Below are 22,045 nucleotides of genomic sequence, written 5' to 3'. Positions count from 1 at the left end.
GCACTGTGCGTTCTACACATTAGTGGTGAGACTTACAAGAATGGCTATTTGTCTGCTCAGAGGACAGGACTCTCTGGAGAATTTACTGCTTTACGGTGTACAAATGCCCACAATCGTCAGGAAATTTGCAAATATCTTCCAGCAGCAAAAACAACTGCTCAATGTGTCTGCAGGGATTGACGGCTCACATCTACACGCTGACAGCTAATACAGTACTTTTCATGTACGGTCCGAGTGCAGGAGGAAGGGATGTGTCCAGGAAAAACAAAACAAACAGTGTCGCTACATGGAACAGAGATGGTGGGGAAGGGTTATTCACTTAACACACTATTGTAGTTAACTGAAGAATTACCGGTAACTGCTAAAATTAGGTTTAAATAGGCAAACTAGGACTATAATGCCAAGTCGGTCTGATATTTCGGTCTAAGTGCTCTAATTCACTATAATTCGGTGTTTAGCAAGTAAACAACTAAATCCTTAGAAGGGTTGGGAGATCAAAACAAACCCTGATTAACCTGCAGTCAATTCTGAAAATGGCCATGGCTTTTAAAACTGGTCCATTAGCAGTTTAAGGCTTGATATCGCGACGTGTATTCTAGCTATTGGAGGTAAATAGCTGCTTAGTTCTCCAGGATTAGATCAGACTGCTGTAACAGAGCCATCTGAAACCAGGGATGGCAGAAGGGACTGGGGGATGAGAACCAAATAAAATAGAGGCAGTAATGTGTGCGTGGCACAAACATGTGACCTAACTGTGTAAATAAAGGAAGGTCTGTCTCTGTCCCTCCAGGGAACCAAGCAAAGTGTAAAACACCAACAGTAGCCTGCAAACGGGATTTAAACAGCCAACTGCTACAATGAAATGTAGGGGAATAAAGCGGAAGGATTTGACGGCAGCTCTTAGCAAGAGAATACGTGCCGCCTAAGCTGGTCTACAGTAAAGCCAGGCGGGAAGAAGCAACAGGAACAGTAACAAACCGTGATTAAAATAAAATGTAAACATTACACTGACAGCAATGTACTGAATGAGCAATCAAAGGTCCACCAGTGCCCTGCACACTGATATGTTTATATTTTATATGTACACAGAAATACAGGAAGAAGGGCGGCGGACACTATACATTCTGCACCTCTAAGACCCCTGTAGAACACACTGTACTCTTGGAGTACTATGTCCCTAGTATACTGCATACAGCTAGCATATAGGGCACCCCTAGTATACACCATACAGCTAGCATATACTGCACCCCTACCATACAGCCAGCATATACTGCACCCCTAGTATACACCATACAGCTAGCATATACTGAATCCCCAGTATACACCATACAGCTAGCATATACTGCATCCCCAGTATACACCATACAGCTAGCATATACTGAATCCCCAGTATACACCATACAGCTAGCATGCACTGCATCCCTAGCATACACCATACAGCTAGCATGCACTGCATCCCTAGTATACACCATACAGCTAGCATGCACTGCATCCCTAGTATACACCATACTGCTAGCATATACTGCACCCCTAGTATACACCATACAGCCAGCATATACTGCAACCCCAGTATACACCATACAGCTAGAATGCACTGCATCCCCAGTATACACCATACAGCCAGCATATACTGCACCCCTAGTATACACCATACAGCTAGCATGCACTGCATCCCCAGTATACACCATACAGCCAGCATATACTGCACCCCTAGTATACACCATACAGCTAGCATATACTGAATCCCCAGTATACACCATACAGCTAGCATATACTGCATCCCCAGTATACACCATACAGCTAGCATATACTGAATCCCCAGTATACACCATACAGCTAGCATGCACTGCATCCCTAGTATACACCATACAGCTAGCATACACTGCATTCCTAGCATACACCATAGAGCAAGCATGCACTGCATCCCTAGTATACACCATAGAGCTAGCATGCACTGCATCCCTAGTATACACCATAGAGCTAGCATGCACTGCATCCCTAGTATACACCATAGAGCTAGCATGCACTGCATCCCTAGTATACACCATACAGCTAGCATGCACTGCATCCCTAGTATACACCATACAGCTAGCATGCACTGCATCCCTAGTATACACCATACAGCTAGCATGCACTGCATCCCTAGTATACCTGATACACTAGCACCCCTTTTTACCCTAGAAAACATGACATTCCCAGTACACACCCTACCCATAACACCACGCCAGTTGTATAGTAAACAGCACTTATAGAATACATCAGTTTCCAGAACACACACCACATTCGTAGCATACACTGAACCTCTAGCAGCGCGCACTGCATCCTTAATCATAAACTTTTAGCAAGCAGAGTCCATACTATATCGTGCATGCTGTCTGTCCACAGTGATTACTGTAAGGACATTATTACTTCATGGGTAAAATGACAAGTTTCAGGATGACACTATATGCTCCATATTTAAACTGCGGGTAAAGAATGTTCTAAGTATAAATGTTCCACTCCCCCAGTTCATTCAGAATTAGTCTCTATATACAATGTCATGACAGAGAGCAGATATTTAGCGCTTTGCCAAACACTGGCTACACTGACATGGTTAACCCTGGTACCCCAGGCTGGCTAAGCATCATGAGAAATGTAGTTCAGTTAGCAGCCATTGATTTACATTGATGTCATTCGTTTTAAACCTTTGAATGTCAGATAGAATATATGTTGCAGTGTACAATGCCACCATCGCAGTCAGATCACTAACTAGCAAAGATAACACAGCTTTAACAATCTTATGAAAAAATGGCCAACAAGCAACGTATCCCTTTACTCCAGGATCCTATAAAATCATATTTAATGAAGTTATGTTCCTACAATGAAGACGTTTTAGTAAAAAACAAAAAAAATAACAAAGCTTAATCTTCACAAACCGGAGGAAAGTAGAGGAAGGATTGTCTTATAGCTGCCTTGTTTTTTGTTTTTTTTTACGTATTCTGGTATTAATGCCAGTTTATGCATTGCTTGCGATCCATGCCCTGTGCATGGCCCATAATCTGATTGAGCAGTGACAGACTGACACTTCACAAGCCTAACATGTTATAACAATGTAACAGAAGTAAATCAATGGCTTACAGGGCCAGCTACTAGTAAATAATTCCCATCACTCTCAGCAACAGGTAGTCTGTGCCCTGGCTAGACTTCCAAACAGTTCTGCGACCCGCTCAAATTCATTCTAATCGTGATAAGGGTTAGTAACTGCTGGAGTTTGCCTGTAGCCACGTAGGCCTGGTGCAACCTTGTAAGGGACACCGTCTCAGACTGTGAGCTCTTACCTGACACGGAGACTGTGTGCGTTCGGACTCCATGCTTCTCATTATTGGCCAGTCTGTAAGAGAGAAGGTTGAATCTGTGAATGGTGCACATTCTCTCACTGAAAGAGGCTGTGTGTTCATGCTAACAGGCCACTGTCTGTAATTAGGAGGACCAATCCACTGCCCACAGAGATGAGGAGGAGGAGAGACTGAGGGAGGAAATACCACTGACTCCCCTTGTGTGACAGATTTAAAAGCCGAAGCAAATTATGCAAATTGATGCAATAAACCCATGAAGAGCTCTTTTGCCAGATAAATAACAGGTTATTTGTAGAGGAGATGGTCCATCGCCTGAGAGAGAACCTTAAGCAATACTAAACACTACGTCAGTGGTTTCACTTCTTGCGTGATCAGTGCTGTCAGTGAAATGGTTAAACTTTAAATATCAGAAGGCTCCACAATAAACTCTGCCTCTTCTAAAGTCACAGGAACAAGGAACACACGTGTTAACATTAAGCTATTTAGGAACCTGCAAAGGCCAAAGAAATTGAAAAAATCTCCAACTTTACTTTATTCGCAGATTGGCTACTTTGGCCTAAAATGTATAAATACTTTGTCAATTCGCAACAAATTCTGTTGAAAAGATGAAACATTGTTTTTAATCAGCCTTAATTTGTGGTCAGGACAAATGGTCTTTTTGGTTTGGGTGCCCTTGATTTGGATCAGTCTGCGGGTTTAGCCAATTAGTTTACATCAGTTATAGAGGTCATCATTAAGCACGGCTGGGATTTTAAATGAGACATGTCCCATGGCACACAGGAGCCAACCAGCACTACCACGACCCTGTATAACTGACAGCCATGTTATCTACATACAAACTGAGAAACATGGCAACATAAAAGGAAGCTTTGTCACTGTGGTGATTTAAGGGATAATTGGCCAATATATACATTTTATTTATTTATTGTTTTGGGCAGATAAACTGCTTCATTGATAAAACAGGAGTCAAGCGAACAGCAGTGTAAACAATGGTTTACTTCACTTTTAAATCAAACATTTATTTTCCCTTAACATTAATTTCATTTATACCTTTCTCTTTCACACAAATCATTGTTTTGATACAAACGTGCTGCTTATGCATGTTGTTATTCTGATTTAGTTTTATTTTCTTGAACATTATAGCTACACACAGAGGAACTGACACACAGTTACACTGACTGTACTATACATTGTTATACTCAACCATACAATTTGATTTCTATACCACACCGCACCAAGTGACTACCACACCGCACCACGTGACCACCACACCACGTGACCACCACACCACGTGACTACCACACCACACCACACCACACCACGTGACTACCACACCACACCACGTGACTACCACACCGCATCAAGTGACTACCACACCGCATCAAGTGACTACCACACCGCATCAAGTGACTACCACACCGCATCAAGTGACTACCACACCACACCACCTGACTACCACACCACACCACACCACGTGACTACCACACCACACCACGTGACTACCACACCACACCACGTGACTACCACACCACACCAAGTGACTACCACACCATACCACACTATATCACATCCAAACTTGTTTGATAAGAAAATATGTCAATATGATCACACTTCGATAAGATCAGTACACACATATATTGATAGGAAACATAAAATACAATGAAGATGATGCTGAAAAAAAAAATGAAATAAAAAAAAAGGTTTCCCCTTTTGCAAAGTGTGTGTGTGTAAAAATCCTTCCCATATCATGTAATGTACAATTAATATGTAAATAAAAAGGTGTGGCTTCCAAATATTTAACTTTTTTTCCAGACTTCACAAAAAATGTTTGTTTATTTTTCTCCTTTATTTAAAAAAAAAAAATTAAAATAAAATAAAGTAATCTAAAAAATCTTGGGCACAAGTCTCCTTTAAATGTTCAGGCTCCTCATGCTGTAGATGAGACAGACTGTGCATAGCTTAACACCCCCCACCCCCCATACACTTTTAACCCCTTAAGGACCAAACTTCTGGAATAAAAGGGAATCATGACATGTCATGTGTCCTTAAGGGGTTAAAGCAAGTAATTAAGCTTTGCATATATGAAGTATAGATTGACTGTAATGTTCTTAAGACCAGTAACATGATCTGCCGACAGATGTTGAATTCCTATTTCCTAATGATTGTAGTTATAGCCTACTGCAATGTTAAAGTGTAGCATTCAATTAGTCACAGAGGACTGGAAATAAAGTGATAGGGGCTTGAACCCGGATTTTTCAGGGCAACAAATGAAAAAACGGTTTGTGGGCAAGAATATGGGGAGAGTTATAAGGAATGAAGTAGAACTTACTTTGGTATTGATGGTAAAGCTCGTTCCCCTTCTGTTAAATAAAGAAATAGAATTAATTTCACCTTGTAATAAATCATACATGGACTCAGTACTTCAACAAACAGACTATTACTAAGCATAACGTTACACTCTACCAATAACAAACAGATTGGAGCTGGAATTGTGGTTTTTAACAATACAGGTTTGTGTTCCTGACCCTATAGTGTTCCTTTAATTATCTGTAATCCATGAACACATTAATACATTGTGGCAACTGGAAACAAAATGTGTAGAATGGTGAAAAAGAAGGGTCCAATAGGAAAAATGTCTTCAAATCTATTTTATTATCAATATGAGACCCAAATCTGCTAAATGTATTTCCTCATGTTATGAATAAACTCAAAAGTATCTGAAAAATAGCTTTATCCCTGCAGATGCTCCAAGGCTGCATGATAAATACTACCCACAAAATATCTTTGCCCTTGTAAACCCAGGCTTAAAATGAACCGATCATAACCAGTATAGAATGAGTTAGTATGTATTTGCCGTGTTGAAACTATGAACTTAGAGGTTAAGAATTGGACCTTTAAAAGGGCTCTGTAATCGCCATAACTGCTTATAGCTCCTCATCGCTCTCATTATCACTGCTGTCCAACAGAGTTTCTCTGATTATTTTGTCAAACTGGGACGGGAATTCCCAAACAGTATCCAAATAGTCTAGACACCGTGGAATGGAATGGATAGAATTCCTTACATAAATCATAAAATAGATCAGGATAAGAAAACACCACTGAACCCCCCCCCCCCCCCCCCCCACCATTTCACCATTTAGTAGATATAACTTCTAAATACAAATTTAATAATATATGTAATGTACCAAAAAAAAAAGCACTTAAACCAGTTATGCGTTTGGCTGGCCAGTTAGACACTTCACTATGGAGCTGTATTACATGTATCATGAATGGCTAGCACCAAGATGGACAAAGACCCTCAGCTCCACTTTTAAAGTTCAAAGCGACTGAAACCGGAACCCCTTCAAGCTATCTGATTGACCGCCATGAAGGGATGACAAAGATGTTTCATAAAACAGCTAAATTCTGTAGAAATCAAGACTAAAGTAGTGTGGGACGTCCAAGATGGGGAGCTGGAGTGAGGGTGCTGCTCGGGCAGTGTGAGAAGTTAGGAGCGAGCTGCTCGGGCAGTGTGAGAAGTTAGGAGCGAGCTGCACGGGCAGTGTGAGAAGTTAGGAGCGAGCTGCACGGGCAGTGTGAGAAGTTAGGAGTGAACTGCTCGGGCAGTGTGTGAAGTTAGGAGTGAGCTGCTCAGGAAGTGGGGGAAGTTAAGAGGGAGCTTTAAATGATACTCGCCACTGCAAGCTTTTTTTATGCTCCCCAGGGGTGAATATCTACTTGCCAAGGTTAAAGTGGGTATTTTGAGCCCTGCTTTTAAAACTGGAATATGACGCACACCCATTGTGGAATTAACAGGGTTAAACACCAAGGCTCGGGAATAAAAAAACTGTGCGTCACTGGCAGTGATGAGCAGAGGACAGGCGGCTGCTGTACCAAGTTAATGAGAATTGACATGTCCTTTAAATGCAAGTCCTGCAGGTGAAATCCATGGCAATCATATTCTATGCAATCAGCCCTGGGAGACCAGCTGTACACACGCATTAGTGTTATACCTAACACAAGACTCACTGACGGGCTGAAAGGGCAAACCGCTTTAAGGAGGGAAAACGGCGGTGCATGGGAAACAATGAAAATAACCGCCGGATTACCAGGAGAGATACAGGAAGAGACTCACTTACGACACAGGAAGCGCCCTTCCATGAACAATAAAGCAAAACATAGGTCACAATGTCAAACCAAGATAATGGGGTATGAACGTCAAAGGAGACATGTGTAGATACGTTCAAATCTTCCCAATAAAAAGTCTGATCCCTTATGACGGCCTAAATCACATTGCATCACTAAAAATGTATTGTGAACACTGCGCCAATGGGCACCTCTGAGAAGAGGAGATGGTATTCAGGGTAAAAAGGATTGCATTAGAGAGATTTGGGGACTTCCAGAATAATTCACTAAACACCACATTTTTCTAGATGGACAAAATCCCGAGAAAATGGCTGAATTCCGACTAGAATGGCAATTCTCTAAATCTAACTCAGGTTAGAATTCGGCCAACCAGGCAGAATATGCACCAATCAGTAGAATGCATTCGGTATCCAGAGTGAACCACCGATTTTAAACTAAACAGGGACAGAATGCACATTGGCAAATTACGGTTCACTTGCTTTTTGCAGTCAGCAGGCAAATAGTTAAATAACCATTGGTGGCGCATGGGTTAAACGTGTGGCGGCTGATCTGTACTTGCTAGTCAGCTGTCATAGTATGTTGGGGGTATATCTACTAAACAGTGAGAAGCCAGAGACTGCTCACTTTAATAAAATAAACTGTGTGTATAAATATATTTCTAAAATATTAAAATATCAAGTCCTCTGCTACTAACCAAGTCTTAAAAATAACTCGCCATGGCACCACTACAGACCTGGATAGTAAGATTGGGGTAAATCCAACATATTAAGACTACTATAAGCAGAATATCATTCCAGGAAGAAAATGTATAATGAAACGTGCCTGACACCCCCTGCCAGTGTTTGTCTGACAATTCTCAAGAAACAGAAGGTGTCACAGAAGTTCATTGGACTAATTTGCATCTTAATTTGGCTCCCAAATCAGATGGCAGAATTCGACAAGGGAAAATCTCGAACACTGACAGAGGATATAAAAGCTTGGCCAGGAACAAAAATACAATGCATAACACACACATACACATATATGTGAGATAAGAAAATAGACATCAGCAACTCCATGTAGGTAAATCCAGTGGGCATCTACTCTACTACAATGATATCATCCTTTGTGTAGCCGTTTTGGGTTCTCTGCATCTACTATGAAGCTGTGATCTCAACAGACTGTTCTATTATCTCCAAAAACCCATCGATTGAAATCCGAGACACGTTGGGCGGCGTAAAAATCAGGACTAACAAGTTAATCGGTTTTAAATGGTTTTTCTCTAGTTGCACTTGTGCAAATATTATAAAAGGCAAAACTGAGAAAAAATACAATATTTTCTCTTTTACTTCAAATTAAAATTTCATATTGTATTATGAATACCTATATGGAATCAAAAAAGACCTATTTCTACAAAAAAAAATAAAAAAAATAATAACATATGTGTGCACATAAACAGATACAAGGACACAATTAAGATACAATTAATACATGACAAAATTTGCAAAAAGGCACTTAAAAAAAGAACCTTGGTCCTTAAGGGGTTAATCACAGACATGTATTTACACACTGTAATAAAGTGTCAGCATTTACACCAGTACTATGAGGCCCAAATTACGATTTCTTGTTAACCCAATTAACACACTGTTTGCACTGCCAACACCTCTGATCCAGTGTTGGTCTTCACCTGTCTGAGAAGGGAATTTCTCAGCAGGGTTTTTTTTTTTATCTTCCAAGTGCAAAACAAAATGCAGCCGAAACAAAATGTCTCTAGGGCCAAATCTGGGCAGGTTTGCAGAAACAGGTTTAGTTTTACCCAGGCAGATAACAAGCACCAGCTGATCCCCATATTAACATACCCCGGCATGAAATGATGCATTACTCTGCACTGAGCTATGTTCTAATTTCTAGAGAAAGGAACAGAAGATCAAGTTTTGGGTTAACGCTGACAGAATTAATTCTTCCCGGCCAGCTATTAGGAATACATTACAGAGAATTTCAGACGGTCCCCTTCATTGAGAGAAGAGTTAACCAGTTTGGTAATGAGACTATTTGTAGGTTATGCTGGAAAGTGCATCACGGGGCAGAACATTTATTCAAGAACCAAGCGAGGGCTTTGATTTGGGAGTGAGAGAGCTTGGAGAGCTGCTCTGTGTGCTCCTTCGCATATAGAAAAGCTCCCAGCTTTGCAGTAACACACCAGGATGTCTGTCAGTGAATCCTGCTGCTACACACCAGCAGAAAATCAATTTTACCTTTCTGTGGTCTGATGATAAAAGATTCAGAGGCTCCGCTCACTAGCCGGCAGTATCCATCTATTAAGTCCGCCATGTTCTCTACGATGGTGAGGGAAGACGCTGACACAGTCAGTGGCTGCACAGAGAAAGACAGGCCAACAAGTGGGGCATTATTCCTGTATTTCATGTGTCACACAACAGCTGTACGTGACATCAGGGCACAGATTAGCAAAACACACAGATTGAAAATCACTAGGTATTTAATAAAAAGACCCCACAATAAGTATTCAAAACATGTTTTCGCATAAGGAAATATAATAAAAGGGAAGCAGTGAATGGCCGTTTTACAGGAAACAGGTGCAAACCGTTTGTATTACAATTTATAGGATACAATACAATTTCTAGGATACAATACAATTTCTATATATAGGAATGGGAAGGCAAAATACCGTAATAAGTTATAATTATCGGGTCAAGGAATGACTTCTACTACGCAGAAGTCAATGAAGTGTGCTTAAATTGAACACGTGGATGCATTATATGGAGTAAAGTATAAAACTGAAAAATCATACAAGCACAGGTGGGAACCGGCATTAACTTTTATTCCACATGCACCCTAGAACTAAACGTAAAAAATCAAGAAAAAATCAGACAATACAAAATTAATGCTTACCGAGAATATATCAGTCAGATTTCATCATCTTTAACTTAAAAGGACAGCTGCCATCTCAAAAACATTTTTAATATCCTCTCAAGTATTTACAAATCACTCTTTATTTTTTAACAAAGAGGTATATGTAAAAAAGTAAAAAAAAAAACATTTCTACCTTAGAAAGTAAGACATACATTAGCCATATATTAGAGCCTCAGACAATGTTTGTGACAGTTAGTCTCTATGGTTTTCCCATGTTCTGTGCAGGGAGTGAAGCAGGAAAGACCATAAAGACGGATTGTCCACTTTCAAACACGGTTTGACACAAGGTGGATGTATATGGCTGAAGGGGCCTGTCATATATAAAAAGTAGGAACGAGTTTTTCGAATTTATTTTTTGTTTTTACACATATCGATTTCCTTTCGATACATCATGAAATTATATGAAAAAAATATTTTGAGTTAACAGTTACGAAACCCGACAATGCTCACTTAGTACAATAAATGGGTAACAAAGAGCCTTCCATTAGAGTGTACATGGCCTCAAATACAGTTTTAAAACTGCTGATTAGTTATAAAGAATAAAATGAAAACAAATGAAGACATTCTACTGTATATTAAGTATCCTGTGATATACGCAGGATGTCCGGTATCGCTCGATATTAAACATCACTCGTGCATTCTGTCATACCTCTGGAGCACCGGCTATCTTCAACTGCAGCATCCCTTTCCTGTCCTTGTCCTCACTGCTTGAATACTGAATGGTCTGTACCTGAGTAAAGTCTGCCAGATGGGTGGGCTGAAAGAAATAACATTCAACAATATCAGCAGCTGAAACCGGTGCAGCGATGGTTAATACACAACAAGTCTAACAAAGACACAGGCAAGTCCGAAACCTAGAACGGATAAGAGGTTATTGAAAAAATAAAGAGAACCCCATTTCCTACATCCACTGTTAGACAGTATTTATCAGTAATTTGGAAGCGTCATTGCTCCCTTGTGCGCATGCGTAGCTTCGCCGCACATACTTCAGAGGGCGGCATTCATGCCGCTCTCTGAAGTCCTGAGCGCACTACCGCACATGCGCGCGGCCGCGAGCTGAGCTGACTTACAGCTCAGCTCACGGTCTTTGCCCGCCCCCTCCTCTGCTGACAGGCTGGAGACAGAAGGCGCGCGCACAGCGCCTTCTCTCTCCTGCACACGTCAGACGTATACAGGGCCTTTTTAGGGCCCTGCATGATAGGAAGTCCCTCTGGTGGCCGTCTGAGAGACGGCCACTAGAGGTATTCCTATCAATCAATGTAAACACTGTATTTTCTATGAAAATACAGTGTTTACATTAGATTGCCTGCAGGGAGCTATAGATCTCACCTGAACAACTACATTAAGCTGTAGTTGTTCAGGTGACTATAGTGTCCCTTTAACGTACCAAATGAGCGGTAGGAAGAGAGTTAATAGTAAATAGAGTGCATCCTCTGTAACCAGAATCCGAAACAAATGCAGCATCATCACAATCATACTCACATTAGAACCTTTGTCAGTCAGGTAGCTAATTCCATCTTCTGGCCCAATAGCCAACTCTACAGAAATAATCCAACTGGACTTTGGTGGAAAACGCAATCAAGAAAAAATAAATAAATAAATTAGATATAACATGAATTGTGAAAGGCCATGGTACAAATGCACATTATTGAATAGCATGTGACAGGATTACCCAAACACTATATAAAGCAATGTCAATGTGTGCGCGCACACGCAAACAAAACGCTTACAGTACACGGACACACAATAGTGGAGTGACAGAAGGACAGGGAGGCCAGTAGTGATATCACAGTTTATTTAGAATTAAACTGAGAAAAGCAGCAGCTTAGCACATGCAGTGCACTTCACTCAGCTACCTTAATTACACGGGTCTGATAAGGCGCTTGTCAAAAACTCTGCAATTCTTTCCTGGCATGTACCTACACCTACCTCTGATGATGTCTCTGTGATAAATTTCTCAAAATGAGGATTTTTATTATGTTTCTCACTTCAAATCTCCTTTAATATACGATGATCTTTGATACAGAGTGTGTAATTCCACTCCTGGCTTTTCTACATCTCATGTGACTTGGGCTGAGCTCTCTTGGGGAGAGAAACGGTGTACTGCGTCTCTGCCAATCACAGCACTCCGCAGACTAAACCAAGTGAGCAGGGCTATGTGAACAGTGACAGGAGCCGTGGGATGGCTCCCATCAGTTTACAGGGCAGTTCCACTCATTCAATGACAAACAGAATCTACTTATCCCATACACCGAAACTGTGTGTGAACGTTTAAGGGATAAAAATATTGTCCTTTTTAGGGAGGGTTCTAGCTGCTCTGCAATGGAAGCACAAAGTTTGATCTAATTTTACAAACGTTACGACTACTCCCTCCAAACAGTACTGCTAGAAAGCCCAGTATTGTATTCCTGGAGAAATTATAAACATAATTTAACACTGTTTTTCTATCTCCTTAATATTGACAGTTATTATGTAACTCAACCTATGTCTATGCATTGACTGAATGTAAAAGATTTTATGATATTTCGGTAAGGTGTCTTACAAAAGGAAACGTGTGACAGCAGCAGCCAATGGGATGTACGTTTGTGTGTGATATTTATGCTGGACTTGATTACAATGTAATTTATTATTTCCATTTACTATGAAAACACATAACTAAATTGATGGTAAAATGTTTGGATTTAACGTGTTACATAAACTAATGTACACAATTTTATTTTGGCTAAATCAATTCAGTGAGGGAAAAAAAGTATTTGATCCCCTGCTGATTTTGAACGTTTGCCCACTGACAAAGAAATGATCAGTCTATAATTATAATGGTAGGTGTATTTTAACAGTGAGGGACAGGAAAAAAATAAATCCAGAAAAACGCATGTCAAAAAAGTTATAAATTGATTTGCATGTCAATGAGTGAAATAAGTATTTAACCCCTTCGACTTAGTACTTGGTGGCAAAACCCTTGTTGGCAATCAGAGGTCAGACGTTTCTTGTAGTTGGCCACCAGGTTTGCACACATCTCAGGAGGGACTTTCTCCCACTCTTCTTTGCAGATCCTCTCCAAGTCATTAAAGTTTCGAGGCTGATGTTTGGCAACTCGAACCTTCAGCTCCCTTCACAGATTTTCTATGGGTGAAGGTCTGGAGACTGGCTAGGCCACTCTAGGACCAAAATGTACATCTTCTAGAGTCACTCCTTTGTTGCCTTGGCTGTGTGTTTTGGGTCATTGTAATGCTGGAATACCCATCCACAACCCATTTTCAATGACCTTGCTGAGGGAAGGAGGTGGTCACCCAAGATTTGACTGTACATGGCCCCGTCCATCGTCCCTCTGATGCAGTGCAGTTTTCCTGTCCCCTTAGCAGAAAAACACCCCCAAAGCATAATGTTTCCACCTCCATGTTTGACAGTGGGGATGGTGCTCTTGGGGCAGCATTCCTCCTCCTCCAAACAACAAGTTGAGTTGATGCCAAAGAACTCGATTTTGGTTTTATCGGACCACAACATTTTTACCCAGTTCTCCTCTGAATCATTCAGATATTCCTTGGCAAACTTTAGAGGGGCATGTACATGTGCTTTTTTGAGCAGGGGGACCTTGAGGGCGCTGCAGGATTTAAGTCCTTCACGTAGAGTGTTACCAATTGTTTTCTTGGTGACCATGGTCCCAGCTGCCTTGAGATCATTAACAAGATCCTTCCGTGTAGTTCTGGGCTGATTCCTCACCGTTTTCATGAGGGGAGATCTTGCATGGTGCACTAGACCGAGGGAGACTGAGTTATTTTGAGTTTCTTCCATTTGCGAATAATCTCACCAACTGTTGTAACCTTATCACCAAGCTGCTTGGTGATGGTCTTGTAGCCCATTCCAGCCTTGTGTAGGTCTACAATCTTGTCCCCGACATCCTTGGACAGCTCTTTGGTCTTGCCCATGGTGGAGAGTTGGGAATCTCATTGATTGACATCTGTGGACAGGTGTCTTTTATACAGGGAACAAGTTTTAAGAGAGTGCTCCTAATCTCAGCTCGTTACCTGTATATGAGACACCTGGGAGCCAGAAATCTTGCTGATTGATAGGGGATCAATTACTTATTTCACTCATTGACATGCAAATCAATTTATAACTTTTTTGACATGCGTTTTTCTCGACTGTTTTTGTTATTCCGTCTCTCACTGTTAAAGTACACCTTAAAATAATAGACATAATTTCTTAGTAAGTGGACAAACGTTCAAAATCAATAGGGGATCAAATACTTTTTTCCATAAAAAATAAAGAAAACACACACACACACACACACACACACAGAAAGGACATTGTTGTATTTCACAGAGTCGTCAGAATTGTTCATCAGCGCTTCCTGGCTGTTTAAATACTTACTCCAAGGGCACATTTAAAGCATTCCTTGTCAAATCTGTAAACCGGTGAGAGGATTTCAAAGAATTTCAGGATGCTTTCTTCCCTGTTCAGATTAGCAAATTGGCGGAAGGTCTGCTGAATCAGCTTTCTTAACGTCTTTGCCTATAATTTCAAGGAATAAAGAGAGTAAATGATACATTGGTTCCATTCATAGAAAGCCAATCACACCGCAATTTGGAGGACAGAATGGAGGTGCACAAATATCCCTCCACCTGTCTCTTTCATTATACAGGACATCCAGCAATCCAGACTATTTAATAAAAGAGCGTAAGCTCAAAAACCGAATTAACTGCAGTAACTGATGGTCATCTAACTCAAACCTTAAATTGTACAGTGCTGTGGGAAAGGTCACTGATTATTGATAAAAAACAAAGTATTTTAATAATTGTTTTTATACGGAAAAATGTCGGACAGAGGAAAACCATGTGCTTCTACTTCCAACCTAAAAAAGATCAGGTATCACAGGTAACCATTGCTTTCGCAATTAACACTTGCTCCATTTCCAGCCTTATCAGAGCTGCCATGATCCCAGATTTGTGGGTATTAGCACCAGTGAGGGAGGGTATTAGGGAGTGTAATACCCCTCTTCCCTCCTACCTGCTGCCCCCCTGTACACTACTGGCCCTGCATAGGAATGCACCTCCCTCATCACACCAACAAATTGGCGTCATCGCCAATTTCACATTTTAGAAGATGTAGAAATGTAAATAGAAAAATAAATTTACCTTTACAGAATCCAGCAAGCTCTTTGGGAAGAATCTCTTCAAACCTACATCTTTCCTGAAAGAAAAAAAAACTTGTGAGTTTCACTTGTTTTCTAATTAATAATGTCACGTAATGAAGACATCTGTGGGAAAAGACCACAGGACAGGTTCCCGCTGTCAAAATAAAAGTTAGTAGGACATGTCATGGCACATTCAAATAATAATCGCACAATATCACACTCAATCTCACACTGCAATAACAGACCGGATGCATAAACAAAAAACCAGCACCAATGCGGCTGCATCTAGACACACAAATACAATCCATGTGAAAATGCAGGTAAAGGTGGAGGTCTAGGGTTACTGTAACTGGCTGTTGGCCTCGTAATGTGTCATGTGCATAAAAATATGGTAGCACCATACCTTTCTCCAATTTTATAATAATGGCTATTTAAATGCGACTTACAAGAGACAGAAAACCTAAAAAGGTGCAAATTATCTTTAAATGTATTTAGTATACTAGAGGCTCCAAATAAAGCTACAGAAGTATAAGCAGATGTGCCGTCATGGACATCATGAAATTCCTACAGAAGACCTAGCATTGTCGAGTGGTCACTGGTCAGAGACAGCTTTCAACTACAATTCCAGAAGATATCTTGTTAATCATAATGCACTCAGAACAGTGACAGTCAGGATATTCCAAGTTGCTTAGAGTTGCAATGATTCACTCTCTACTATTGGCTTCCAACAAACCATACCCCTAGGAAAAAGATGGAGAGATTATCATCCAAATCGAGCCAAAATTAAAGATGTTTCAAAATTAAAGATACTTCAGGGAGATCATGCCAAACTAATCTTATTGATTTTTTCGATTGGGTAACTAAAATTATAGATCAGGGTGGTGCAGTAGACATTGCTTACCTAGATTTCAGTAAGGCTTTTGACACTGTTGCACATAGAAGGCTTATCAATAAACTACAATCTTTGAGTTTGGATTCCAATATTGTTGAATGGGTAAGGCAGTGGCTGAGTGACAGGCAACAGAGGGTTGTAGTCAATGGAGTATATTCGAAGCTTGGGCTTGTCACCAGTGGGGTACCTCAGGGATCTGTACTTGGACCCATTCTCTTTAATATTTTTTATTAGTGATATTGCAGAAGGTCTTGATGGTAAGGTGTGTCTTTTTGCGGATGATACTAAGATATGTAACAGGGTTGATGTTCCAGGAGGGATAAGCCAAATGGAAAATGATTTAGGTAAACTAGAAAAATGGTCAGAGTTGTGGCAACTGACATTTAATGTGGATAAGTGCAAGATAATGCATCTTGGACGTAAAAACCCAAGGGCAGAGTACAGAATATTTGATAGAGTCCTAACCTCAACATCTGAGGAAAGGGATTTAGGGGTGATTATTTCTGATGACTTAACGGTAGGCAGACAATGTAATAGAGCAGCAGGAAATGCTAGCAGAATGCTTGGTTGTATAGGGAGAGGTATTAGCAGTAGAAAGAGGGAAGTGCTCATGCCATTGTACAGAACACTGGTGAGACCTCACTTGGAGTACTGTACACAGTACTGGAGATCCTATCTTCAAAAGGATATTGATACCTTAGAGAGAGTTCAAAGAAGGGCTACTAAACTGGTTCATGGATTGCAGGATAAAACTTACCAGGAAAGGGTAAAGGATCTTAACATGTATAGCTTGGTGGAAAGACGAGACAGGGGGGATATGATGGAAACATTTAAATACATAAAGGGAATCAACACAGTAAAGGAGGAGACTATATTTAAAAGAAGAAAAACTACCACAACAAGAGGACATAGTCTTAAATTAGAGGGACAAAGGTTTAAAAATAATATCAGGAAGTATTACTTTACTGAGAGGGTAGTGGATGCATGGAATAGCCTTCCAGCTGAAGTGGTAGAAGTTAACACAGTAAAGGAGTTTAAGCATGCGTGGGATAGGCATAAGGCTATCCTAGCTATCAGATAAGGCCAGGGACTAATGAAAGTATTTAGAAAACTGGGCAGACTAGATGGGCCGAATGGTTCTTATCTGCCGTCACATTCTATGTTTCTATGTTTCTATGTCATATTTCATACAATCCAGAAACAGGTCCACAGCAAAGGAGAATCCCACAAAATGGGGGAAAATACAATACAAATTAGAAAGTAATGTCAATCTAGAAACAAGTCCAAACCAAAAAGAGGCTCAAACCAACAATCTCATATAATACAATAATTGGTCCAGAACAAAAGGGATGGTTTAGAAATCCATCAACATCAAAAGGGACAATCCGGTGTCTAGAGGTCTGCCAAGGCCAAAGTGACATTCAGGGGGTGTAGAAATCTGCTGAAACTAAACTGGTATTGTATAATCTAAAGAGAGGTCCAAAACTATAGAGAATCCCTCAATCCAGAGATAGGTCCAATAGGAATAACGTAAGTTAGCCTGTAGAAATCATACCAAAGTAGAACTAAAATATCCAGAGAGACATAGAACATAGAATGTGACCATTCGGCCCATCTAGTCTGCCCAATTTTATAAATACTTTCATTAGCCCCCGACCTTATCTTATAACTAGGCTAGCCTTATGCCTACATAACGCATGCTTAAACTCCTTTACTGTGTTAACCTCTACCACTTCAGCTGGAAGGCTATTCCATGCATCCACTACCCTCTCAGTAAAGTAATACTTCCTGATATTATTTTTAAACCTTTGTCCCTCTAATTTAAGACTATGTCCTCTTGTTGTGGTAGTTTTTCTTCTTTTAAATATAGTCTCCTCCTTTACTGTGTTTATTCCCTTTATGTATTTAAAGGGACACTCCAGGCATCCAGACCACTTCAGCTAATTGAAATAGTCTGGTTGCTGTGACCCTTTTGCACTTAGTGCTGCAATGTTAAACAGTTCCAGAGAACTGCAATGTTTACATTGCAGCTCTAAATCTGCCTTTAGTGGCTGTCTAATAGACAGCCACTAGAGGGCTTCCGAAATCCAAATCGATCTTTGGTCGGTTATCTGACGCTGGATGCCCTCACGGACCTCCGTCAGACTCTAGGGTTACTGTAACTGGCTGTTAGCCTCGTAATGTGTCATGTAAAATCCAAATCGATCTTTGGTCGGTTATCTGACGCTGGACGTCCTCACAGACCTCAAACGTCAGATTTTCCCCATAAGAAAGCATTGAATAATCCTTTCCTATTGGGAGATCTAATGCACGCGCGGCCATTGCCACACATGCGCATTAGGTCTCCCCCGCTGGTTTTAACCCATCAGCGACATGGGATGGGGGGCGGGAGGCAGGGGGCACTCCAGAATTCTCTAGTGCCAGGAAAAAAACTGGTTTGTTTTTCTGGCACTGGAGAGTCCCTTTAAATGTTTCTATCATATACCCCTGTCTCGTCTTTCCTCCAAGCTATACAATGTAAAATAACCTGTACACTAGATCTGTATAAAGCAGTGCAATGCAGATTAGGTTAAAAGGACCCAGGTTAACATGCCAGATAAATTAGATTACGGTCAGCTGTGCTCTGCATTAATTAAATATTTCTGCATGTTTGGGTGTCAGAATGGGGCACGTTGCATTTTAAATCAATGTACTGTGCCGGTCTGGCCCTCAATGAGTTAATTAATTCTTAGAGTCATTCCTGTGTGAGCTACGTGTTTGACAATGCTATGATCTAAGTGACAAGTCTTAACTGGGGCGTGCTGGGTGACCTACCAGGGCCGCGACGGAGAACATTTAGGTAATTACATTACTGAAGTCAGACTCTGTAAGCTTGCTAATGTGCGTTTGCTCAGCACGTGGACGATCACAAAGGTTCTGTGACAGGAGGGTAAATATTCTGTGTGTCCTTGTGACTTCGTGTCATCTCTAATGTCCTCCGTGTTCTTTCCTTCCAAACCATCAGGAGCTCTTCTCATTTCGCTTCAGAAGGAAATGGCAAATTATTCACTGTGCAATTTAATCCGTGCACAGGAGAATACAGGAAACTTAATGGATCAATGGATTGTAATACAGTCTGCATATGGGAATGGAATACTAAATGGTGTTGTACCCTATAATAAAACTTAACATTTAATAAGTCCAATAAAACGTCTAACAAATGTGGACCAAAAAAAAAAAAACAACAAAATGTATTAAAAAAATATTCAATGTTAAGTTATATTACAGGGTACCATTTGGTATTCCATTCATATTTGCTTCATGTTACATCCTCCATTTCTCTCTTTTTTTTGTATATTGTGAACATAGGGGTTAACCCCCAACTAGGAGGTTTTGCAACCATAGGCTCCAGTTCTTTTCGTTTTCTTTTCAACAATATAAATTCTGCATTTAAACTCTGAAAGCCAAACAGGGATGCGATTGCCCTTTTTTTTTTGGTTAGGGAAGATATAACTAAAATAAACAGATTTTCTCACATTCTTTTAATAATGGTAAAATATTAGAATTCTATTTCTTTAGCGATAACATTGATTTGTTTTACAATTAGTTTTTATTGATCATTATTTCTTTCTTCGTATTATTCACGATTGTCCTGTATTGTATTGCTACTATGCAAAATACTGAATTAAAAAATGATTGTTTCTGAAACAATAGGAACAAACCCAAAACAAAGGCAGCGATTTGTAATTTAGTGATTAATGTGAAGTTTCTGTCGAATGACAAAGCGAATATAAAACAAGCATTTTAGTCTTGCTGAATTTAGTGCGTACGTGACAAGTGCTTGTGTTTTCTTAAAATCCATTAGTGCAGCTCCAAATCTGTACTCCCAGCTGCAGAATAGGCTATGAATCAGCGTCCCTTTAAGCAGGCAGCAGTTGTTGGATAAATTACATGTTTGACATTTGATATAAAAGATTTAAAGCACTGCAAGGACCACAATATCCAGAGTAGGTCAGTGCCTGCGCTCTTCGATAAGGCTTGGGGATCATTACTTTGTAGCCTCAGGCTATGTATCAGAGGAGAGGACATCACAGTTTGACCATGTTCTGCATTTTGTACTCTGCCGTGCCAATGTACATTGCTAACAGCTGAATATTGTTGCTTTGGTTCTTGTAAAATTAAAAAAAAAAAAAATCTTAACACAGTGAAAGGCATTCGAAAAAAATCTTGCAATGGAGAAGGACGACTACGTGTTGCGTTGCAGTGGGGAAACACATGATATTGCACAGGAGCCTTGTGCCCCCAACCCCTGCTACAAAAAAACACCCATCCAGCTATTATTCACCAAGGATATCTTAGAAACATTGCAAATTGGGCTGTTTATAGTATAGACCCTTTTAGTTGATGCAGATGTGGTTCAGTGAACCTTCCACTCCTGCACTCCCATATGAAAAAGTTAATTTCCGCTTCCAGAGAGGCCAAGACTTAAGCTATAATGGCATTGAACGGAATATGTAGAGAATATAATAAGCCATTTTCTTGGCAATAGTGTAATTTTTACTACCGTATGTATATATGCTCAAAGAATGGAATATGATATGTTATCCATTGAGCCATAATTGTTTAAGGTGGGTGATCATAGGCCCATAGCTTACTCCCAATATGTCAGCCCACTGCGGAGTGACTTGAATCGCCATTAGAATGGGTGGATAATTAAAGCCGGTTTTATCTGGATAGTAACACCTTCTAAGTCAATGCACAACACACATAAGTACATGTTGATGTTGTTTATACTTCAAGTCAAAGCATACAGTGGCTGCACTAACAGAGTTCTGATGTTAAAGCAAACCAGATATCTGAAAAACGATAAACCAATAGCCTGTGTCCTACAGAGAATGCTGGGGTAACAAGCAGGGTGCAATAAACGGCCTGTCTGCAAAGTCATGGATAGTCCTACGATGGGACATTCAGTCTGTAAGCAGTATGGAAATAGCCACCTTACTCTCTGGGAGAAGATTTCTAAATACCTTATTACACTGTGAGGGAGATTAGGCAGACTCCATCCCCTGACAGCAATTCCTTTATTTTTAGGGTTTTACCAATTTTTTTTTTTTTTTTTAAATCAGCATTTCATATCAGTGTTAAATTTAACAAGTGCTGCTTCTAGCTAAGCTTGTAATAATCTATTTCTGGGACAATGTGATTTGTACAGAGACACTGTGACCTGTTTCAAGGCTCGAAGATCTACTCCAAGCAAATTGATCTGTAACGGTTCAATACTAGATTTAGGCAGGGGTTATTACATGATAGGTCTGGCTCCACCAAACTACATTCTTTCTTCAAGACAGGAGAAATAAATCATGAAATGATCAGTTAACCTTTTAAATGTCTTCTCAACCCACGTCAATCTTGGAAATATGTTTAATTAGGGCACAGAAAATAAGAAGTACAAAATTGGATTTAATAGCCATTAAATCATATCAACCACAATCTGCAGTTTGCATATGAACAACAGGATTAATTATTAACTACGTAAAAAAACGAGTTAATTGTTTAATAGTTAAACCCAAAGGTTTCTTAAAAGGGCTATCTAAGCACCATCATTTCTACATGTTGCTGTAGTGCTTATGGTGCATCTAAGGTGAGGTCAGCGTCTCCCCAGTTGTTTGT

General features: G+C 40.2%; 1 protein-coding gene across 11 annotated transcripts in view; it reads right to left on the bottom strand.

The window, feature by feature from the left end:
* The window catches only part of PTK2 (protein tyrosine kinase 2), a 204,975-nt gene that overhangs the window by 75,028 nt on the left and 107,902 nt on the right, over positions 1 to 22,045 (bottom strand). For all 11 annotated transcript variants that reach the window (XM_063451018.1, XM_063451023.1, XM_063451025.1 and 8 more), the window contains 7 exons: positions 15,506 to 15,560; positions 14,742 to 14,882; positions 11,853 to 11,930; positions 11,020 to 11,127; positions 9,695 to 9,812; positions 5,665 to 5,695; positions 3,318 to 3,370 (listed from right to left, as the gene is read on the bottom strand). In XM_063451018.1, coding sequence (XP_063307088.1) covers positions 3,318 to 3,370; positions 5,665 to 5,695; positions 9,695 to 9,812; positions 11,020 to 11,127; positions 11,853 to 11,930; positions 14,742 to 14,882; positions 15,506 to 15,560 — 584 coding nt within the window. The remainder of the gene's footprint in view (positions 1 to 3,317; positions 3,371 to 5,664; positions 5,696 to 9,694; positions 9,813 to 11,019; positions 11,128 to 11,852; positions 11,931 to 14,741; positions 14,883 to 15,505; positions 15,561 to 22,045) is intronic.

Source organism: Pelobates fuscus, chromosome 4 (assembly GCF_036172605.1).
Source record: "Pelobates fuscus isolate aPelFus1 chromosome 4, aPelFus1.pri, whole genome shotgun sequence".
Lineage (NCBI taxonomy): Eukaryota > Metazoa > Chordata > Amphibia > Anura > Pelobatidae > Pelobates > Pelobates fuscus.
The sequence above is the reverse complement of the archived record's forward strand: the minus strand, read 5'-3'. Positions and strand labels throughout refer to the sequence as shown.